The sequence below is a fragment of the Platalea leucorodia genome (assembly GCF_965183815.1).
Source record: "Platalea leucorodia genome assembly, chromosome: 8".
Taxonomy (NCBI): domain Eukaryota; kingdom Metazoa; phylum Chordata; class Aves; order Pelecaniformes; family Threskiornithidae; genus Platalea; species Platalea leucorodia.
In genome coordinates, this window is record NC_138830.1 from 29775472 (window position 1) to 29798931 (window position 23460).

General features: G+C 46.1%; 1 protein-coding gene across 15 annotated transcripts; it reads right to left on the reverse strand.

Annotated features, from left to right (window-relative positions):
- Nucleotides 1-430: 430 nt before the first annotated feature.
- On the reverse strand, nt 431-23444 carry ATG4B (autophagy related 4B cysteine peptidase). Of its 15 annotated transcripts, none has more exons than XM_082320884.1 (14): nt 23218-23338; nt 21466-21774; nt 16972-17070; nt 16351-16422; nt 14148-14246; nt 13165-13266; nt 12293-12365; nt 11128-11207; nt 7692-7888; nt 6611-6689; nt 5712-5857; nt 5012-5068; nt 4627-4720; nt 431-2163 (listed from the first exon to the last, which is right to left on the reverse strand). In XM_082320884.1, the coding sequence occupies exons 2-14, from the start codon at nt 21569-21571 to the stop codon at nt 2090-2092; spliced, it is 1278 nt and encodes a 425-aa protein (XP_082177010.1). In that variant the 5' UTR covers nt 21572-21774; nt 23218-23338; the 3' UTR covers nt 431-2089. The 15 variants fall into 15 exon arrangements, 14 of the variants coding, with proteins under 14 accessions (XP_082177010.1, XP_082177011.1, XP_082177009.1 ...); XM_082320885.1 differs by lacking the exon at nt 23218-23338 and adding an exon at nt 22641-22694 and having other exon boundaries at nt 21466-21693; XM_082320883.1 differs by lacking the exon at nt 23218-23338 and adding an exon at nt 22641-22684.
- Between the last annotated feature and the right edge of the window lie 16 nt (nt 23445-23460).

The following is a 23460-nucleotide window of genomic DNA, read 5'->3' on the forward strand; positions in this document are numbered from 1 at the left end:
TACAACTTAAAATTCAAGTAGCAGAATTGCTATGGAAGTGTTTTTTCCTTTTCTGCCAGCATGTCTGCAGGTGCTCACCCTCTGGGACAGGAACCACAACTTGGCAGTCCCAAGCAGCCAGCCTCTATTCTATCTCTATTCTCACCAAAAGGAAGATAAAGTCACCGTTGCACATAGCTAAACTTTTGCTTCCATCTGCCTTCATTGCACTAAAAGGGTAAAAATTGCAATCGTTTCAACAGCATTTTGAACCACACCACAGGGCTACTACATACCACATGCCACCACCTTCAATCCACGGGCAAGAACATTAGGACAGGCAAAGATTTTAAATCTGTTTATTCAGAAATTGAAAGCAGATGAATGGAGCACAGCCCCACTTCCTCTGCTGCCTCTTCCCCCAACTACGAGAGAGAAGAGGAGAAGCAGGCAGAAAGCAGCAAATAATAATTTAGTGACAGAAGCATTGTGGTTCCCAGTTCAAAACTCTGCTTTTGGATAGCACAGGGACAGTTAGAGCATCAGTAGGTCAGTCGGGTGGGGGGCAGGGGGCGGGAAGTGGGTCATTTCTACCCAGCTGTCACCACCCTTGGGCACAAAAGCATCAATTGACAGGTTCCAATCCTAAATTTACAAAAGAAAGCCCTGTAAACAGGTTTGCAATCTGCAGCGTGCACTAAGGAAACTACTTCAACAACTTCTGTTGCAGTTTGCACTAAGACAGTTCTCCACAGTTTACCTTTCTCTGAGTTCTGTGTGGAGAAGGGCCCCAGGCAGAGCTATCATCTTAAAGTAGCTAAAATTTCCAGTATAACTGGACCTTCTCAAGGCATTCTGTCCTTACTGCCCTCTTTGGGATGATTACTTGAAATGGGTTTCTCTGGGTTACCTCCTACAGTACCTTTGTTCATACTCTGCAGGGATGGGGAGCTGGCAGAAGACAAAAGGAAAGGTAGGACCAACGCAGCTAGGAAGCCTACTTGACCTTCAGGCACCTTTTCTGAGTTGGAAAGGGAATGTCTAACAGGAGTAGTTAGAGGAACTGCTGAACAACCCATGGAGAATACCTTGAGGAATTTTATAGCTCCCATTTTTGGTACCACAGGATTAATTCCCAGACGCCATGCCAGCACACTAGGGCGCAGGCACAAGCAGGCACACGACTAGCAGATCTCAGTTGTCTCAGTTGTGGACTTTTTTTTTCCAGGGCTATGGAATCCAGTTATCTGCTCAAAGCAGTGTTCATGAAGATACTTGCTGTTGAGATTAATCCATTGTAGAAGCACAATGCTTTATCGATTCACCGAGCAAGAACACATACATTTTCTATTCTCCTTCCCCTTCTGCTGTTATTTAAACTAAGATTGAGATGTCCTCCCCAGCAGCATGGGTCTGCTCCACACTTTCCCAGACAGCCTTTTGCTTATTGAATTACCAGTCACTTGCAGGTTCCCTCAACGTCCTTTTCATAGGATTTGAGCAGGAGAAGGGTACACCTCTGAGGAAGCACTGTGTACTGCAAAGCACGAACAGGAGTTGTACTGTAGGAAGCCCGGCCACCTGGACTCCAGGGGCTTCACAGCTGTCTTGTTGGGACATGTTTGCTGTTCATTTGCGTTGTGAGCTGCAGTCCAAGTTGGCCAGTGAGAAGAGAAGCTGCTAAAGGAATTAACTGTACGTTTCACCTGCTAAATGATGGGTGGCTGTATTTAAGCTTCAGAGGGAAGTCCTCATGTAAGGATTTAGCACTCTAACAATTTCTACACCTCCCCGAGAGGCCAACTGACCTATTGATGTAACAGATAGGCTTTGAACTCCTAAGCACCACTGCATCCACTTCCAGCGACTGTTTTCTGCTGAGAAATTCTGACTCCAGCCAGTAAGGCTGTAACACCCACTTGGTTCTTCATCCCAACGCAGACAACGCGCGCTCCGCTCAGAGGCTGCACAGAATGCCAGGATGGACAAGAGGCGGGGATGGCAGCAAGCACCTATGAAAACCGGTAGCCCCAGGCTCTCGAAGGAGCTTCCCTCCCCCCCTTCTCCCCACACATAACACAAATTTGCAGAGTCAGTTTCCTATTTGTTTTCAAAGGGACAGGATTTCGAAGTCTTCATCTTCCGAGTCAAAGAACCTTTCCAATCTGTCAGCATCGGAGGAGTCTGCAAGAGAAAAAGAAAGCACTAGCTCCATGGGACGCACTGACTGCTCAGCATCAGTGAGACCAGCAGCTGGAGGGCAGCAGAATTTGAGTGTCAGGGGCCCACAAGTTCCAAGTGACTCTGTGACACACCCGAGTGAAGGCTCTGAGGAGGGATGAGAAACAGCATGTATCAATAGCATGGAAAATGCATTGGAGAGAATTATATGGTGCACAGAAGGTGCGCTGTGTTTCACAGATCCTGACACAGTTGCAGTGCAACTCTGCTGTGACTGTTCTGTACAACCTTCTTGTGCAGCAGCTCTGTATTAGCAGGAGACAGTTCTGCCTCAAGAGGCTCAAAACAGGAGAACTGGCCCAGGTCTGGACTAATATCCATGAAGATTGCTGGCCCAATTAAGTGATATGGGAACATTTTTTTCCCCCATGTATCAGAGACTTGTTTTCTCCTATAGTTGCCTTTGATCCAACTGCTGGGTAATGTAATTACACAACATGCACTCTCCCAAAAGCAATTAGTACTTTTGTGAGGAATGGTAATGTACTTGATCCCTCCTGTTCATCCTTCCAACTCTACGGTGAGGAGGGAGCACATACCTAAAGGGGAAGCAACTTTACCATAGGGGAAATTCAGGTGGGAATGTACAGGCAAACTGTGGAAGTAAAGCAGAAACCTACATTAACTCAGGCTTCAAGAATGTACACACCGGACTTGGCAGAACAGCCAGGCAAAAGCTAAACTGCAATAACTGATCATAGAATCATAGAATCGTTAAGGTTGGAAAAGACCTTTAAGATCATCGAGTCCAACCGTTAACCTATCACTGCCATGTTCACCACTAAACCATGTCCTCGAGCACCACGTCTACCCTTCTTTTAAATACCTCCAGGAATGGGGACTCAACCACTTCCCTGGGCAGCCTGTTCCAGTGCCTGACTACCCTTTCAGTGAGGAAATTTTTTCCTAATATCCAACCTAAACCTCCCCTGGTGCAACTTGAGGCCGTTTCCTCTTGTCCTATCGCTTGTTACTGGGGAGAAGAGACCGACCCCCACCTCGCTACAACCTCCTTTCAGGTAGTTGTACAGAGCAATAAGGTCTCCCCTCAGCCTCCTCTTCTCCAGACTAAACAACCCCAGCTCCCTCAGCCGCTCCTCATAAGACTTGTGCTCTAGACCCTTCACCAGCTTTGTTGCCCTTCTCTGGACACGTTCCAGCACCTCAATGTCCTTCTTGTAGTGAGGGGCCCAAAACTGAACACAGTACTCGAGGTGTGGCCTCACCAGTGCTGAGTACAGGGGCACTGTCACCTCCCTATGACAACTGGGGACAGAGGAGAAGTGCAAGGCTGCAGACCCCACCCCCCCCCAAACATTTTGTGACAAACTTTAATCCCCCAGTAGCGTGTGCAAATGCCTAATGTCACTGTTCTTGATCAAACCGCAGTGCCCATGAGTGCTGGCAGCACAACTTCCAGAGGTGGCCCTCAGAGGTGTGGCCCCCTTGACTTCAGTAATGCAGCAGAGAACCCAGCTGGCTGGGGGCTGGACATTCACGAGAGTATGATAAATCCTTCTAGTGAGGGGTAGGGCTGTAAGAGAAACAGAATGGCCATAGCAGATGGGAGAGGTTCTACAAGCTAGGGAAGAGGGAGAAGTGAAAGGACAAGTAGCCCATTACAAAAACATTTTTAAGAGTAAGAAAGGCAGCAATTAAGGACAATTTAATACGGGCAAGGAGCAACTGACAAGTTAAGGGAATTAAGCATTCTTACAGAAAAGGACAGTGAGATAAGGAAGGCTTTGAAAGTTCATGCTAAGGAGAGAGAAAGATAGCAAGGAAGCACAGGGTGCCAGATGCAAGTGACAGGACACAGTCCAATGCCTGGTGACAGGGTAAGTTTGTCCACGCATACTCACTCCTCTCGGCAGAAGCTGTCAATGGCTCTTTATTTCCTGCAATGTTTGTGCACATTATTAACATGATAAGCAGAGCCTGACAGCCACGATACTGCCCAGCACTTGTTCCTTTTCACATTGGTAGTGGCACATGCACAGGGAAGGAGTGCCTTACACTGGAACCAAGTTTGACCAGCCCTGTCTTTGACCATTTTCATCAGCTAGAAACTCAGTTTTCAGCCTTTTCAATGGACCCTTTTGATTCCTGCAAGCATCCCTTTACAAATCATAGATTCACATTGCTGTGATAGCCTATGAACTTGTTTTTTCTTCCCCTCAGTGACCATCACCATTCACAGACTCATTCTAAAAATCGTCCTGAGCCACTGTGGGATCTGCGAACCACAAGTTGAAGCCAAAGAACTAGATCAATTGACCTAAGAGCTCCAGATCAAACCCCAGGCGGAACAGGAACATACTAGAAATCACCGTGCAATTCCACACAATTTCCAGAAAACCAAAGGGACCAGCTCACTCTTAGCTCCACCTCCCTGCGTGGCCTCACCTGGTGTGAGATTCAGGACATCGGGGTTGGAGAAATGCGATGGCTGGCGTTCAACCAGTTCAAACATTGGCAGCGCTCCTCTTACCAGGGACAGCTGTGGAGCAAGGGTAGAGCCGTGAGAACCAACAACTCTGTACTCACAGTGCTCTGGGTCTTTAAGGGTAATAACTATCTGTTGGGACTTCATTGCAGCTGAAAAAACATTTCTCAAATCTTTGACTTGTATCATCAGCAGAATTTCAGAGCTATGCTCTTTTAGGTAGTTCAATAAACTGTTTACATATGCTTTAAAATGAGATCATGCTGCAGAGAACATGCTCTCTGTGCAGTGGTTTGGAAACAAGACAATACCCTATATTCCTTTCATGGTGATATAAACACAAACCTTTTTGATTTGCTGGCACCAATCATTAAAGTCCTTCTCTGTGTTGCAGAAAAAGCCCTGAAAAAAAAAGAATTTGTCTTTATATATTGTAGATTGGTCATTTCAGTCTTAAGGCCTTGCTTCTATTAACGCCAAGCAACATGACCAGGACTGTGAGCAGTTACACCACCTAGCTGCCTTGCTTTTAAACTGTGGCTTACACTGCCTGGTTAAACCGAACTCTCCCCATATGCTCGATGTGACCAGATTATCCAAGTGCTGGAAGCGTCAATGTAACGGTCTGCTCTACTGCAAAGGAAAACTGGGCAGAAACAACCCACATGGAAACAAAGGGCAGGCATCTCAGGTTCAACAGAAAACAAGCCACACTGAATCATAATATGGATTCAGATCTGTCCATCAAAAGGCGGGAATCAAAGCCCAAACTAAACGTGAGAGAAGGATACTGCCCCATGAAGAATGGCATTTAATTGCCATGCAAGGGGGACTTCCCTGTACCAAACCAATTCCTGCATGGGAAGCTTCTTTACCAATGTTACTGAAACCCACGGCAGCACTTGCCCAGAGCACAGCATCCCTGTAGAGTACCCAACCCATCACCACTGCCTTTGCCAGTTCCCTGGGGAAAGGAACAGCCGTGATACAGAGGGACCACAACCCTGCTCCTTCGGGTGACTGGAAACAAGCAGCAGGAACGCACCACCGCAATGGAGGGGTCGAGCTCGGCAATGCTCATTCTGCAGGGAGGGTGCTGGCAGTGGAAGCTTTCATCGGGGAGACAGCCGCTGTCATTGGGCTCCACTGCAGGCTGCGTAGTGTGGGGATCCAGGTAAATGAGTTCCTCACCTGGACAGACAGGCAAGGAGACATGAAGAGGAAGAACCATGCCAGAAGCTGGTCTTCTGAGAAGCAAACGGTGAGATACAAAGAGGAGGAAGAGTGGTAACAGAGCCAGCTCTTGAAACCCCACATAGGAACCCATGTTCTATAGGGGCAACTTGCTTTCAGCCACTTTCCCAAATGCTTCTCATCCAGGCAAAGAGCCAGCTGCCAGCAAAACCATGGTGCCCACTCCACAGCAACACCCTGGGCTCAAGGCACAGGCACTATTTGGGTACTGTTCCTGCACATGCCTGCCAGGGTCCTGTGTAAGCTCAAGTCAGCCCCAGAAATCCACAGCAGAACCAGACTGAGGTCTCAGGCAGAGAGAGAAAATCAGAGGGAAGGAAGAGAGTAAAACAACAACAGTTTGTAGGGTTTCAGGAACAGGACAACTAAAGGACAGTTAAATCCAGCCAAGCCCCTAAAGGGAGGTCAGGTCTGAACGTAGGAAGAAGTCTCTATGCACACCTCCCTACAGACAGGATTTAGCATTATGCAGTGGAAGTTTATGGCCCGTACCACGGCCACTGTTCAAAGCTACATCACTCAGGTCCTCACAAAGAGGTTCAGTCCACAGCAGCCTTCCATGCTTCCAGCAGGAAATAAGAACCCTGCAGCATGCACCACAGACCAAGCAGGAGAGCTGTACTGCTCGACAAGCATTTTTTAGCTGGGGGGAGATGCTTGGAAAGTCTTTGCAGTACTCTGGGCACTCACCTACATAGCCAATGAAGTAGTGAGCACTGTTTGGTTTCCCTCCGATCACTCCCAGGGACTGGGGCATCATGAAGCAGTGCTGGAAAAGCAATACAGAAAACACACAGCTGACAGACAGTGAGACAGCAGGTGGCAACAAGGCAAACATTTAAAAATGCAGTGGGAAAGAAAGACGGGGACACTGAAAATCAGCAGAAACAGCCATTTCTGGAGAGAAGCTCTGCCAGGAAGGCTGAAGGCTGCAACATGGGGCCTTCAAGGAACACAGAAGCAGTTCAAAAACACCTTTAACTGCCGACAAGAACACACAAGTGGACCAAATGGAAGAAGCAGCACTACTCCAGGACCCAGTCCAGGCCAGTCCTGGCTCTGCTGCAGTCAGTGGCTGGAGTTATCTTTGGGTTGCAACAGTGCTCTCAGGAAGAAACAATCATTCAGGAAACAGTTTAAGTTCCTTATCCAGCTGTAGTATCCAAGACAGCATCTACTGAGTTAAGGACAAGTAACTCTGCGTGAATTTGGAGCTCTTACCCATGCAGCTCAGAGCTTCCTAGCATTAGTACAGCAAGACAATGCGCACCCTGTCTTGTGCATGTACTCTGCACACCCTAAATTCTGCAGCCTCCTGATACTCCACACTGCAACAGTCTGCCAGATTCTAGCCTCAGTCTGCAGTACAAGCTCCAGCATCAGAGCCACAGGGAGTGTGCAACACTACATTCATTCATGCTCAGGGTGCGACCAAGCACACTATGGTTGTGCTGAAGAAATGCTTCAGCAGGTTGGTACCACCTAAACACAAAGAGGGACTGAGATTAAGTTGTGAAGTAAAACCCTCAAAAAACCCCCAAACACCAAAAACTACAATCCCCCAAAAGCCCCACACATTTTCCTGACTAAAGCCTGCAAGAACCCATATCCTGACCTTTGACAAGGATTGTCTCTAAACACATTTTTCTTTTGAAAATAGGACGATTATTTCCAAGTATTTTTGCCCCCAAACCAAATTCCAGAAATTACTTAATTCATGACAGGGTCCTTAACCATCAGAACACCAAGAATTCAGCTCCAGGTCCCCTACCTTTAGTGTTTCAATATAGGCTTCATTGATCTCTGTGAGCCCAAGGCGGAGAGGTATCAGCAGCACCAATGGTTTCCACAGTGAGAGCCTATCTCTAACCCCTGCTTCCTCTGGGTACCCGTTATAGAGTACGTCTGACTCCACAGCAGGGCATGCTGCAGCTCCAGCACATGGGAAGTTGGACTGGCACAACCGCCCTACAGAAAGGGAACATGAGCAGAAACCATCAGAAATAATCTCCGTTTCTAGATCTTGAGTAATTCTATTCGAGCTCTGATCAATAATTGCTATTTACTAAAAGCCTACAGCACTTAATAAAATGAAAAGCTTAAAGAGGTCCAGTGCTGGGATCATGTTGATATATGTACTCCCTGCAGGGCTTCTGGTAGGGCTCAGCATTTCCTCTAAGCTTACATCAAGATTATGCCAAAGCATGCAGTACTCACAGCCACCATCTGGTGGGCTGTTTAAATGCAATTTTTTTCCAGCAGGCGAGCAGCTAAGCAACAACCTGTGCCAGCAAGGTTGAAGGAGTTGATTAGGAGGTCAGGCAAGAGTCCTGAATTCACAGAGCATGTAGGCAGGAAGAGAAAAATCTGGAGTGCTCAACTCCAGAGGAGCTCATGGAGGATATGAAGACAGTTGAACTGAATGAGGAAAGCATCATAGCTTAACACAGGAAATATTCACCTATAATTAGCACTGTAACAAGATACAAACATGGTGTCTGTCTAGAGTAGTTATAATTTCCCTAAAGTTCACGAAAGCCTTCACAAATTTTATTGGGGATCATTCAGAAGCTACTTTAGAGACCTAAAGACCTCTGCAATTTCAGCATGAGCTTTGCCTGTAAGATATGGGGCAGCAAAACTCCTTGGGGCATACACATGACATAAGCGCTACGCATCCTCATTCTACAGGCTTGACAAACACACAGCCAGGCTGTAATGCAACCAGATTATGTAAATTCTGGTACAGAAACATCTCCAAGCCTACCTGTCTCACTGGCCAATTTCATGACTTGCTGAGTGTGTGAAGAAAAAACCCAAACCCCAAAGAAACCCACACCACTTTAATCACAAAGCCAAGGCAATTAGACAAAAAGCCAGAGGCTCATTTAATTTATTCCTGGCCTAAGCTGAATGCCAGGACACTCTAGCATGTAGGACACGATGTAAACAAAAACCTTCATCACCAGCCATTTCAGCAGGGTGTTGGCTCACTACTAAGACCTTCGAACCCAGCCGAACAAGGAGAATATTACACCCAAGGTTAGAAGAAATAGGACTTTGATCTAAAGCCTCAGTATGAGAGACAACCTGCACTGAAGAGTTTGCAGTTGCTCCCTGTACGGTCTCTCAAGGAGGGAGAAGGTGTACATGTGCATCTCTCATGCACAGACATATTACAGTTACCGAAGTCCCGAGAAAATTGAAAGTCATTATTCATAGTGATTTATCCTGTTAAAAACAGTAAAGATCATGGTTTTTTTTGTTGCAGTAGCCTGCCTGTTCTGATGATCTGAAATCAGCTGCCAAGCCAGGGCTGTTGCTGAATGAGGTGTCACTGCAGGTTTCCTCATCAGGCAATCCTGCGCTGCGATATGAACATATTTAACCCAAGTTTAAGCAGTAGGGAGCTCGGCACAGACTAAATTCACCTTGCTTCTTCGGCAGGCTTTGCAGCACTATGGTGCCACAGCACAGCGGAACCTGCCTAAAGCTTCCCAGCTGGATCCAGACCATTTACTGCAAACATATTCCAATAGATTGGACACAACACCTCTCCTGCTGCGGCTGCTGCTGTCAGGTACTGGCTTTACTGTCTTGGTTTCTCACCACCTTTCTGATGCGCAGGATCCTCCAATGCCCCTAAGGATCTTAAGAGCCCCTTTCTGATGCAACAGACTGACTCAGAAGGGATAAAGATGGATGTTTCTTCAGTGCTGTAGCAAAAGGCATTTCCTATGAACCTTAGGCTGAACAGTATTAGTAACCGAATTTAACAGATGTATGAAAAACAGCATTAACTTCTGAATACTTCACTATTGACAGATGTTTGGGGCACAAGATATATATAACACATACCTACAGGCATATAACACATCAGACCCACTCATACAGTGACTTTCAGGCCCTGAACGGGTACATTATGATTCACATTTGAGGAAAATAAACAAACACCCCCTGCACATTACAAGCTGTATGGACACTTTACTTGAAGCAGTGTCAGTGCTGAACAGTCAGTGCCACATAGACAAGAGCCTGCAGCACACCCAAGCCTCACAGCCAGCATGCTTCAGTGCTATAAGTAACGTTTTCAGGCTAAAGATGAAAGATAAATCCAATTTCTGTTTTCACGCTGGTCCTTGCTTAAGCCAAGGGCATCAGCACATACCTTCACAGGACTACGTGTACCTAAGGCTAGACAGGCACTTCTCAATCAGATCCTACATTTCTTGGCCTCTCAACTGAGACTACCTGATAAGAGATGTGACTTTGTAAAGTGACTGTCCTGCACTCTAGGGACAAATCGCCTGTTAATTGATTTTGGCTCCATGGCAGCCGAAGCCAGCCTAAATGATGCCTGCCACAATCTCACCCATAACCTTGCACCAGCTCCAGTGCTCACTGGACTGTTCTACGTGTCATTTCAGAACACTAACCTGGCAGAAAACATTGCATGGTGTTGTGCTGTGTAAGCACACTGCTTCACAAGTTAGTCTAAAGCAAGCAAGGGGAAGGCTTATGTGGCTGGGACCATGCAGGACTGCAGCAACCAGCGACGCAGGCATTCAGCTTTGGTTACTGCGGCACTGCAGCCTGAGGAAGCATGCTAGGGATGAACATATCGCACAGCTGCTCAGCCTCCAGAGCCATCCTATTGTCAGGAGGCACCAAAAAAAACAGAAAGAAAAAAAAAAAGAAAAAAACAGTGAGCACTCCTTAAAAGATGATGACAGATCCACTCCAGAGATGGATGCCCTTCTTCTCCCTCCCCCGCCAATTTTGTTCATTTTCCTCTTCAGCGATCTGTTAATAGTTTTCTTACTCTGCCTAATAGCAGAGACATTCCTACCCCATTATATGAAAGAGGAAGCAGCCATTTACTGCTTGCTACCTGTGGCCATAAACAAGTTTGACACTACCTTCCAAGCAGCTCCCACCTATTGTCTGAAGGTCAGCAGACCTTCTCTCCAGACCCAGAGGCCACAGTGCTAAGTTGGAGGCTTTATCAGATGAAGCACAAGTCAAAACAAGGGGCTTCCTTGCACTAGAACAGCAATTCTCATCTGGTTTTAGCACACTTGGCCACAGCTTTAAGACAGAACATTTACTTCACGCTTGTTGTGTTGTACTACTATATGCCCTCCAGTTTTCTTCTGGCTTCTTGCTGCCGAAGGATATACCACATTCTACCTCCATGTGATACTTACGGATTTCTTCCATCACTACTGTGTTGTCCATGGCTATATGGACTGCCAGTGAACTCCACGTATCAAAAGCTGCAAGTTTTCTATAGGAAAGGAAAAAAAAATAAAGTAAGCAAGGATTAGTTGCAACTACAAGATAAAGATGGTGGTGTATCAAAGAGGGGAAACTGGGTTAGGAGAGATTAGCTTTCATCAATTATGCTGTAAAGTATGCTTTTATACACGTATCAGAGTTGTAGACTTCATTACCACTAGTTATTATGGCCAGAAGAATAAACAAGATTTCAAATGGGACTACACTTGGGAATTCGTCCCTCAACAGCTTCTAAGTACAAGAGCCCTGATACAATCTCCAACTCAAATTCCGTAACTGCTGGTTACCAGAAAGTGAGGCAACATAAAAAATAGATAATAGTAAATTAAAAAACAAATCACTTTTACTTTCCCTACATATCTCCTGATCACCTGTACCAGATCCTGGGCTAGTTTGGCATATGGTCTGACCTGGGAAAGCTGCTTTTAGGCAATCCTAGCCTATTCCAGGGAGCTACCTGCTCATCTAATCTAAGTGAGGGAAGAATGGTGACAGGAGGGAGAATGTTTCCCAAAATACAGTGTGTCTCAGTTATTAAAGGCAGTCCATGCTCCAGCTCCACTCTGATCCTCTGTCTGTCACCACGGAACCCAGGCAGCAAATATTAATGCTTTCCCCTGCTAATGCATTAGTGACTTGATGGCTTGCTGGCAGCTTTCTGATAATGATGACACTGTTGTCAGGTCAGCAGAGGCAACTCAGAGGCTAGCAGACATCCAAACGATGGCAGTGATAACCTACTCTGACACTTGCTTTTCGTCTGCCACAGAGTATTGCAGTCAGTTCTAGTGGCAAGCATATTACTTGTGGGATGTGGAGAGAGACTTTTGGGGGTTGTCCTCAACTTGAAATCTGTTTTCTCTCACATCCTGCCAGCATCTGAATGACAGAAGGGCTCCTTCCAAGTTCCTGCCCAAGCAGGTCAATAAGGTCAAGCAGGTTTCCTGCCAACAGCATTAAAACATACAGTTGCACTTCAGTCAATGGACAGAAACCTGTAAGCTAGGAGGTACTACAAACCAAATGACCCCACCACGTGGTTCAAAAGATATAAAGGAAAAACGCAGCACTTACTTGAGCACTTGTGCAACTGTGTTTGGTCCATACCATTGACCTATGGATTTTCCCTCTCCAACTCCCATCTGGGCTGCATCACAAGAAAAAACCAAAATAATTTAGCAAATAATTTCACCTACACTGCGTCCCTTCCTAATCAGAGTTTGTATTTAACAGGGAAAAAAAATCTCACTTGGAAACAGTTTTGAGTCAGCAGAATCTACCCTTTCATGGGGTATCTTAGTGTAGATGGGAGAGAAAAGCATATCCTGAAGGACTGTAAAGCAAATCCTTTCCCCAAAATGCAATAACACAGAAGTTCAAAAGCCTATGTTACCTCAGAACAAATTTTACTTAAGAGTGTTTGATTACCAGACCACCCCTGTAATCTGAAGTTCTGTTCACTGAAGCTATAGGTGCCTTAACATCCGATAGGAAAAACTGGAATGGGCTGCCTCTCTTATTTGCTAGGGAAGTTTATATCAAAGTGAGATCCTTCCTTAGTCCATTTGCTACTTCTGAGAATTTCTTCGCTCAGCAATATTCTCATATTACAAGGTCCTAGTGAGAATAGCAACCACATGCATTCCTCTCACCTTAGATAGCCAGGATAGGGAAAGTGATGCTGAATATAACATAAAGCATTAGGCAAACCTGATGGCCTTAGTGGAGTCGAGACTAAAAATCTATCATAATCCATAATAAAGAGTGGTAGTTTCACATCATGTCAGAAAACAAGCAGCATAGCATCATGTACTACCTGAACCTCTCGTTTTTTTGTTTTGTTTTGTTTTTTGGCTAAGCTAGTAAAACAAACATGGAGTGATGTTCTACACTCATGGGAAACCCAGACTGAATATCTCCATGCTCTTAGGCACGCGGACTCTTACCTATCTGGTGAATGGAGTAGTAGCTGTCTTTTTTGTCAATGAAGGCATTAAGAACATTGAAGTAATTATCCATCTGCCTCTTCCCTTTTATCCACCGCCAGTCTAAGACAGACAAGGGGATATATGAAACAAAACATGATATTTATTAGCAACTAGAGGCTGCAAGCTACAGTTCTCTTCCCTGTGTGTTAATCAACTGACCTGATTTTCACGTTGCTATCTTATTACTAGGCATCTGAGGCATTCCCAACACTAAAGGATTAATTTTAAATGAAAAGTAAGCATTCTCACAGCTGGATAAATGAATATCACCCACAGAAAAGCAAATAAACAAACAAACAAAAAAATCAGAAAACACAAATTGTACCTCTATCCCACAGATGGGAAACAGGATTACAATTTCTCATGGACAGGTGTGAGCTACATATTCTGGGAGAAAACAGGTGACCTTGCTACAAAAATCATCCCCCACAAATTCAAAGGCCATCAACAACTGTCAAAAAAATGCTCTAGTACAGCTGCTTACAGAATAAGCATGGGTCAAGCACAAGAACAGATGTATTCAAGGAGAGGAGACTACACTCAGTAAGTGAGGGCTTTGTGACAAATAAAACAAGAACTATAAACGAGAATCAATCTACTAAGTTCTTTTAAACTTCAGCTATAGAAAAAACCCTTAAAGAAAAATCTAGTATGTGCTTAGCTTCAGTGGATTTAACTAGCATGTTACAGGGCTCTGCTTTGTTTTAAGGCTTGGACAACTATATTTATCTATGTAGAGATGTAGACAGCAGGGAAAAACCTGCTGGAGGGTTTCCAGCAGACTGTTCTCTCAACAGCCCTGAACTTGAGAAGACTGAAGCAAAAGTTAGAGAGCCCTCAGCAATTCCCAGCTGTGCCCTTCTTATCTGCTGTCCTTACAAGTACTGCACTTGTGGGAACACATGGCCCTGGAAGTCAGTATGGGCTGTGCACTGGTTTACCTCTTCCCAAATGTCTGCAGACCAAGGCCTGAGCAAAGATCATCTGGCCACACCGCAACATACAGCCCCAGCCAGTATCAGATGTGGGACCAGTTCCTCCTGTAAACAGGACAGAAAATAAATATGTAATGAACAGTAAAACAGTGCCAAGAGGGAGAAGAAATGAAAGCACTGTAAGTCTGCATAGGTAGCAGGTTCACTCAAGAAATCAGGCAGGGAATAAGGACTACCTTAGCTCACATACTGAAGGCTAAGAAACAAAGATGTAGTTATCAGTGAGTAACTTAATGGCATCCCTTAAAAACAAACAAACAAAACCCTCTAAACACTAACTGAAAGGGGAAAAAAACTTCAAAAGGAAATCCAAACAACTCAACTAGAATGAGAGCTGAATTTCTCAGGAGCACAACAGCCCTTGAGCTGTTGCAGATTCCCACCACAATTCAGAGACACATTTCTACACAGAGGTGCTTGTTACAGGCAACTTCTGCATCTTTAGAAGGCAACTTGTCACGCAAAACAAATCAGTCCCAAGAATTCCCACATCGTAAACAGCTATGACTGGATGAGATTCCAAAGTGAAAAACATAGTTAGGCCAAAAAAACTTCCACCAGCCAAAAAAACCACCCCAGCAACAAAAAAAACCCCACATCCTACATAATACTGGAGAATAAGCTGGATATTAGCTCACGCTGGGAAGTCTGAGACAAAGGCCTCAAGGCTGGAAGCATTTCCCTGACAGAACTTCAAAAGGAAACTGCAGCTCCTCCACTGAAGCTCTGGCTGTTATTACAAGCTTCATAGATAAAATATTTAGTGTGACCACAGCAAGTGAGCTGTCTTACAAGCATGCTGTCAGCTGCACCTTAGCACAGCTGGCAGAAGCAGTGTCTTTGTAGTGCTGCTTTTTTCTTTCAATCCCATGCAACTACTTTGCACGAAAAGCAGAGGGAGAAAAATCACCCAAGAGAACTATTTAATCAGCTTCTGGATGGTTAGCAGCTATCTTCTATAATTTTGCCAGCAATTTATAACATACACAACATCCAGAATGGATAATGCTTTACAAAATTAGCATAAGACATTACCCTTACCCTCTGAAGAGCTTACAATATTTAAGTGGGCAAGCACAGAGAGAAGTGGCCAACAATAGAAGAGATGACTGGGAGAAGAAAGACTGAAAAAGGAAAAGGTTTACTGTATGACATGCAAACTGTATCTATACTGTAAATGGGAAATGACTCAGAAAATGGGATTTCTTCCCACTCCCCACCCTTTAATAACTCACATAGAAACCCCAATCATGTTTATGAGCCAGAGTTAAACACATGCTGACCCTTCAATTTCAAACACGTTTAACTATGGCTCACAAACATGAATTTAAGGGATTAAACTGCATCAAAGATGTCTCATACCTTGTTAGCCAAAGGGTTTCCCAGTACGGAAAGAAGAGAACAAGCAAGAAGGATCAGCTACCAAGAAGTCTCTTTTCCAAACTGAGCCATTGTCCCCATCAACTGCTGGGGATGACGCTGACAGTGGGAACACAGACGGGGCTTGGAATCCCATTTACTTGCTCTCAGATCTCTTCTGATACCCCTTCCACCCCATACACAAAACAACACCACAGAAGTGACCATGCAGAATATCTTAAGGAACCAAGATGTCCTCCTTCGAGTTCACTGGGAAATGTTCCACGTGTTATTACAGTTCCTGTGTGCAACAGCCACTTCAAGCATTTTAAAAAAACCTCACACAAACAAAACCCCCCAACACAGTCCAGAGCAGATGCACAAAGGCAGTAATTTCTGTATCATATCTCTAGCTTTCATGTGTTTAATCCACTTCAAGCCCAAGACCATCATTAAATAATATTTCACGTTAGACTTATGCAGGACTTAATGAACACGAAGTACAAAAATCTTCCCATGTTGCTCAAAGAAAGGATATTTCTAGGTAGGCTTCCCAGACTCATTCTTGTGTCCTTTTTAAAATCACTGTTATCCCTCATACCCAAGGGAACGAGGAATTCTAATTATCAGATAAACAAAAAGTCTATCCTAACAATTAAATGGAGCGCATTTCAGATTCCTATAATTGGAAGCAAATTACTGTTATGCTTGTGGGGACTGTTTTATTAGGTAGCAATAACCAGATTATCATCACTTCCAGGATATACTTAGACTCAACCACAGTACATACCGATAGCAGGGAAGTTCTTCCTGTAGGTGAACCAAAGCCGAGAGGTCACATCCAACAGGATCTCTTCTTTCTCTGAAAATTTTTCAGCATCAAAAGGCACACACATGAAGGTAGCACCAAACACAGCTAAATCCACCTCTCACCCACCTTCCCTAATGACAACAGCATTCTGCTCCTCACTCAGTTTGTGTGCCCAGAGAGCCAAAATCTGGCTGAGGAACAGGACAGTGCCGCTGTGCAGAAGAAACTTTCTTTTTCCCCCCCCCGAAACAGCTGCAATCAACCCAAATACACCATGGCCACAGATAAATCATGAAGCAGTAAACCATTTTCTTGCCTTTCCCCCGAGCTATATCCTTGCCTCAACCATCCTGGCCTCATGACACAAGTCCCAGTAACTACTAAACGGCAACTTTCTGCACAAAAATATTCCAGAGTCCACAGAGATGGCGAGACAGAGAGAAGCACAGCACTTACAGTCTGCATGCTCTGCCAGCAGACAGACACACTCTGCAGTGTGCTTATAAGGTTTGCAGTCACCTTGCTGCTCAGAAAGCAAAGTGTAACACTAACAAAGTCCTCTGGAGCATTAGAGCATGTGGTACTGTGCATGCAAAATACCTGTAAAAACACTGTATTTCCGGCCGAGGATCCAAACGGGTTCTTTGGTCTCAGGGAAGTCTTCATATTCGAACCTGAGAGTGTCATAGGTAAGAGTAGCTAGAAAGAGAAAGGAGAAATTACATACCTTTCATAGCTTTTCCTTGTGTTTTAAAAATCGTATAAAACTGCAGAATCGGAGCTGCTGTGGACCAGCAACTTACACACCCAGAGCACCTGGCTCTAGCTGGCAAGAAACGGTATGACTCCCCCTGCAACCACCAACTCTGGAAGGCAGAGAGCTGATGCAGCCCTGGCTCACTCCTGGCTGCTCTGCAAGCAGAAAAGCAGAGGGATTTCCAGGATAGGTCAGCTCCAGGTTCTGCCCGGTGCAGAAAACAGTCAGGAAAACATCTAGGACTTCATCTGACAGCTGCATTCTGCTTCCCAGAACAGGCACCATTGTGCATGCTAGAGCAGTCATCAGCAACGATGTCAAGGTCTTCTTTTCAAGTGAGCAAAGTGATTAAAATCCTTCTTCCAGAGAATATAATTTTTTGGTGGTGGAACACAAAAAGCACAGATCGCATTAAGATGGGAACTAAGCCTTGCTCCGCAAGTCAGTCCCTCCTCAAGAAGCAATGAATCCAGAAGAAGTCAACACCTGCACTGAAAACAGCCTGCAGCTCGAGCAGCAGCACTGCCTTTACAGATGTCACACTAAAATCTGAGGAACACAGAGCTGTGCAGAGATATACTCGCTCGCAGGTGACAGGCAACCCTCATGTCTATTTTACTGATTCCCTTCATAGCATGGCAGCCATCAGTGCGTAGATATCCACCTCCTCTTACATGGCCACTGCAGAACAACTCAGCAGCACAGGCTGGCCTTGGATCAGGGCAGCTTAAGTTTTCATGCAGAAGGAACAGGCAATGGGGAAGGAAAAAAAAGAAAAAAAAAAAAAAAAAAAAAAAAGGAGAGCTGGATGAACTGTGCTCCAGGTCTGTATTTGGAAATAAGGCACTTTAAAGTGGCCTGGGAACCCTGGAAATGAACCATCTAATTTTGTAGGTGTCAGTTCTTTAACAAACCACCTATAAAATTTAAAGCAGAACTAAGCCAGGCTGTTCTGTAACTTTTAAATTGGCTATTGAAAATACCTCTCACAGCAAACGCAATAAAATCTGTGTAACATGACGTGAGTTTAAAACAGGGCAACGGACTAAATGACCACAAGGTCCTCTCAGCACCGTTTTCTATGAAAGCCACTACCCTCTGTGGTGCGCACCTCACTTGTTGCTTCCCAGGAGAGTCAGCTGCTGCTTTTCTCTGGTGCTGCCTACGTAGGAGGCCCCACCCTTCTCACAAGTAGAAGACATTTGTAGAAGATGAGCTTTCCTCCCAGCCATTCCCTGCTTAGCTTTCCAAAGCATCATCTGGAACACCAGTAAATAACAATATGGCTGATTTGCATCAAGTAAACAATAGCTCCAGAAAGTCACCACAAGGTTCTGCTTCCCCTCCTTCCAGACATCTAGGATATTCCACGTTGTGCTTGGGCAAACAAGCTACGCAAGACATTTTGGCCTCCTGCAGGTACCTCATCAGCCTTCTGCCCCTGGGCTCTCTGACCTGAACCTCCAATTCCGAATGTCAAAGGAAATATGTAAGTAGCAGCAGCAAGACACCATCACCAAGACCAGCTACTGTTTGAGCAGGAGCCCTGGCAATAGAGATAAAAATTGGCTCCGAAATCAAATTTTGAATTAGACTGTGAACCTAACCCTAGCCCAAAAGATTTAAAGCATGTTCCTTGTGTGAACTAGTCTAGAGACTATTGCAGGCACATTTATGATAGCATGGGCCACACATTCCCACTCCCGTTCCATGCTGTGACTTCTCAACAGCAAGCTAAGCAAATCAATTCTGCTTGCAGAGAAGTGCCAGCAAACCAAGTCTTTTCCTCTAACAAACTTTAGCAGTGAAATTAAGAATTTGTTTACCATATGCTAGCCAAACTTTATGAATCTCCAGCAGTCCATGCTTTCTGTGTCTATCTATACCTAATAGCTTAGCTTGCTTTCACCCCTTTCTTGCTCAATGTTGGATACTTCTTTCCAGGGAAGAAAGCGACGTGACCTCTGCAGATGTTTTCAAGTGTGCATCACTTTCTACTTTCTCCCTTAATTTTCAGAAGTTTTCCTTTCGGATGAGACATTACAAGTTTATTCTGATAGCTCAAAGGGAGGCTGGTTGTTAAGATTTTTCAAAATTCAGTGTGTTACCAGATATGATCTTAACATAAAAACTGAAGTTCTCAGATAAGTTTTAAAGCTCGAAGGATATTTTGTGGTTTATTTTGTCAGTTCTCAAGCTTGCCATGAATCCAGCTCTCTGTCAAAAGAGTCTCAAATAGCTTAAATAAAATGACTGAAGCAAGGATGCTACACAGAAATTATCAAGCTACCCACCATCCCTCTTTCCCCTTCCTAGCAACATTTCCTTGCCTTCTCAAATGTCACACCCTCTGCGGTTCCACATTTCACAGGGCACCAGGTCCTTAGCAAGCACAGGATTTGCAACTGGCAGCTTCACGACAAAGGGGAGAGACTCAAGCAGATCCTTAATCAAAGCTAGTAGAGGAAGGGGTCAGCAGGTGGGAGGGATTCCCAGGCTGCCTGCTGGACCAGCTGCATATTCAGGGAAGGCAGCGCAGGCAAACTGCAAGTGCCATGACACTGCACATTCAGGAGGAGAGTCCCAGACTTGCAGTCCTTCAGCTGAATGTTCAACATCTGGGCTCTGTGCAAAGGTCCCATAGGTCCAGCTGCATATCCAAAAAATGCGGTCAGATGTTAGTGGTTTTCTGGAAGAAAATACTTGCCACCATCTGAAAAGGCACAACCACTAAACTCAAGAGTTAAGGTTTCACCTTTGCAGAGAGGAAAATTCAAGTGATTGCTCTGACTTAGTATCAACAATTTTATAATGGGACCAATAAAATACCCACAAGGCTTGAAGCTACCATGTGTTTCCTTTACAAACAGCTACCTTCATATGCTCTGGCACTTTTTCAAAACTACATCCATTGTGCTGTTGCCCAGATGAGCTAAATATGAGCAAGTGGGACCCAAACAATTCAGGCAGGGGTACAAAGAGTGTCACAGCTTGCACAGGAGCCTTTCTCTCTCGCTTAGAGTCTGAAAATATCAGGGTCTGAAAATAAATAAAACTGGAAATTCACCAAGCAGAAATCCTATTTGAAGATGCTCCTTTCAGAGCTGCAAAAGTCGGGTGAGATCAGCAAATTTCTCAGTCAGCACTCCAAAACTTCACCTTCAAGAAGCCTTCAATCTATTTTAAACATCGACCTCTGAGCATCCAGGACAGCAGAGCAGCAACCTCTGCAGAAAATTCAAGTGCACGTCAAATACGATAGTTCAGCTTCTTTCTGTGCACAATGGATTTATAGTTAAAAAACCAAGAGCTTCAGCCTTGCAAAGCACATCCTCAGAAAGGCAGCTTCGCTTTCCAGGAGCCTCAGGCATGCTGTGAATGATGCCAGGTTGGCTGGATCTCTGCCCCATGGGCACACCTTCCACGGGGTCTGCCCCAGAACACCTTCTCATCCCACAGCCTCCCTACAAAGCCCCAACAGAAAAGGCAAAGGTTTGTATGCACCACTACAGAAAACACCTATATTAAACAACCTAGGTAAAGGCATTCAAACTAAAACCGCATTAAATACCAGCATTAAGCCCGAACGTTTGAGTTCTCTTTCACTTTTGTGCACATGGTTAGATCTACTCAGTTATAAGATAACAGGCCACATCACAAAACCCTGCCTTGTATGAAGCGCAAAGAACCAACCCTTGACACACCCAGCACGTGCCTGCAGTATGAGCACTTTCAATATCAGTTTACTAAACATGAGTACGTGCAAGGTTATTGAAAAGCTATATAGCACCATCTTGACACAGACGAAGAAAAACTGTCTCAATACATAGAATTAGGGCAGAGGGTGAAATTTGGCCTCCCTTCTTATATTCTTAAGCTGTACAATGAAAAAGCCAAGCTAAAAACATTATCCCAACCTGTAATAAGCTCCCACATAAACAAACACAGAAGCGCAGCCAGGCACCGGGGAGCAGACCCTGACTGGTGATGTCAGTTTGCAAATGTGCTGAAGGCAAGATACGTGCTTACGACAAGTACCGAGTCCTTGACAGCCACTAACTTTACCTGCTTTACTAAACCCAAAGCTATTTGTTTTTCTGTCAGCTTTGGGAAACAAGTAACAACAAGTCAAAACTTTGATGACTCAAATAGAAATATGGCAAGTGATTTTCCCTGTGGTTTGCAGAGCAAAACAGCTCATGTTCACTCCAGCATCAACCATCTTGGTTACAGTTTGCCTGCACAGCTTAGATGTTCTGTCGAAAAACTTTTTATACAAAATACTGAAGCAGAGATTTGGAGCATCACACTGAAGGAAAAAACACGCTTTGCAATACCTCCTTTCCCAAATTGCTTCTTGGGCTTCCTCCCAGTCTCTAGTGTGGCCTCTCCCTCCGACACAGTAACGCCCTTCAGGCGGCGCCTGCAATGTCTGAGAGACATTCTCCCTGAGTCCTTCAGCCTCCAATTAACACCGCCACAAAAGAATCAGAAATGGGGTGGACGATCATCTCCCTCAGCTGATAAAGGTACATCACCCAAGCCAGTGGAGAGGAGGAACGCTACTGGATGTAGGATGTTTCAAAAGACAGTTGAGAAGAGAAGGTAAATTTATTGTGTTGGTAAAGCTTGTTGCTGAAAAATGCCTAGAAAACAGAAAACCAAAGAACAGCCTGAACCCTTATTTCTGGCCTTTGCAGAGGAAAGATTAAGTCTTTTCTTTCCCCTAAGCTCTTTCAAACAAGACAAATCCCAATTATCTTAGCAACAAGGAGGAGTTAAGAGACAGCCAGGGAGAAAAGTCAGTCAACTGGAGAGCAGTGCCTTCTTGGAGGCCCAGAGCAAACAGTTCAAAGTCTGCCTGTCAGGTCCCCGATCATCTCAGGAGCAGGGCTGGACGTGAAGGGGCTTGAGCTCTCATTACTCCAAAGCCCAGAGACCAACATCCTCTTTGCATAGAGGAGATCCAGCCTTACCGTCTATCACAGCGAGGTTTGCCTTCCCTTGATAAGCCTTGTAATGCTTACACAAAGGAAAAGCAAACATATCTCCCAGCTCAGGTTGAGTAATTTCACTTGCTGGAATGCATTTTGTTCCCAGGTGTGAGAGACTGGATGCAACAATGTGCAAGGACACACCAGGCAGAAAGTCGGGATGCTATCAACAGGACTACCCTGACAACAGCAGTGCCTACATCAAGAACAAAACCAAGTCAAGAGGGACGAGAGCTATGGATTCCCTCCGCATACGCACGCACGCTCGCCCAGTGCAGAGGAGGAGCCCACGCGGCACAGGAAAACGTTTGTTATTATGGAACAACACTTATCTCTGCAGAGGGTGGATGAAAGCTGTTACTACGCGAAGGCTAGAAGGAAGCAAGTCCCAACCCAAGCGCCAACATGCTTCTTTTTTTCTCTCCCTGTAGGAAAATAAAATCTCTATCGCAAAGGGCTTTGCCGGCACTCTCAGTAAAGGTGATGAGCGGTCACGACAAGCAGCCGAGCCTCCTTACCCCTCGACGCAGCAGAAGGTGGCCGTAGCGCCCCGGGAGCGGAGCGCCGGGACGCCTGCCCTGCCACCGCTTTCGCCCGCCGCTTCGCTCCCCGGGCGGCCCCATCCCAGGCCACGCTGCCGAACAACGCAGAAAAGCTCAATGCTTTTTGGGAACGGTGGCAAAAGACAGGCTGGGAAGGGCAGGAGGGATTCGCTTCCCTGCTGAGAGGGTTCCCTCTCGCCTCTGGCCTGCAGCGGCGGACACCGGCGGTAGCGGAGCCATCGCTGGGCCGCCCCGAGCCACCCGCAGGGGAGGCGGCCGGGCCCCTTAGGGCCCCACGGAGCTGGTGACGCCGTTTCCAAGGCCGTGCCCCGGGGCAGCGACCGGACCGGGAAACGGTGACTTCTCCCGCCGCCAGCCGGGCAGGGGCCGCACCTCAGAGCGCCGGGGAGGGCCGGGCCGCCCGGGCCTGGGCCGCCCCGGGAAGCCACAGGCCTCAAGCGGCCGCCGAGCCGGGCCGCGGGCTCCGGAGGGAGAAAGCAGCCGCTCTGCCCTCACCGCGGCGCGGGAAGGGGCCGCCACCGCCACCACCCACCTGCGTCCATGGCGGCTGCCCCGCCGAGGGCTGCGGCCGCTGCCGTCCCCACCGACACATACGCCCCAGCGCAGCCCTGCGCGGCTGCTGGCGCGAGCGCGGCGCCCGCCCAATAGCAGCGCCGCTCACCGCCGGCCTCTGCGGCGGTTGGCTGGCGGCGGCGCTCGTCATCGTTCGGTGCGCCGCGCGGCTTCCTCCGCGCGCCGGGGGCTGCCATTTTGCTGTACGGAGAGGCAGCACGGA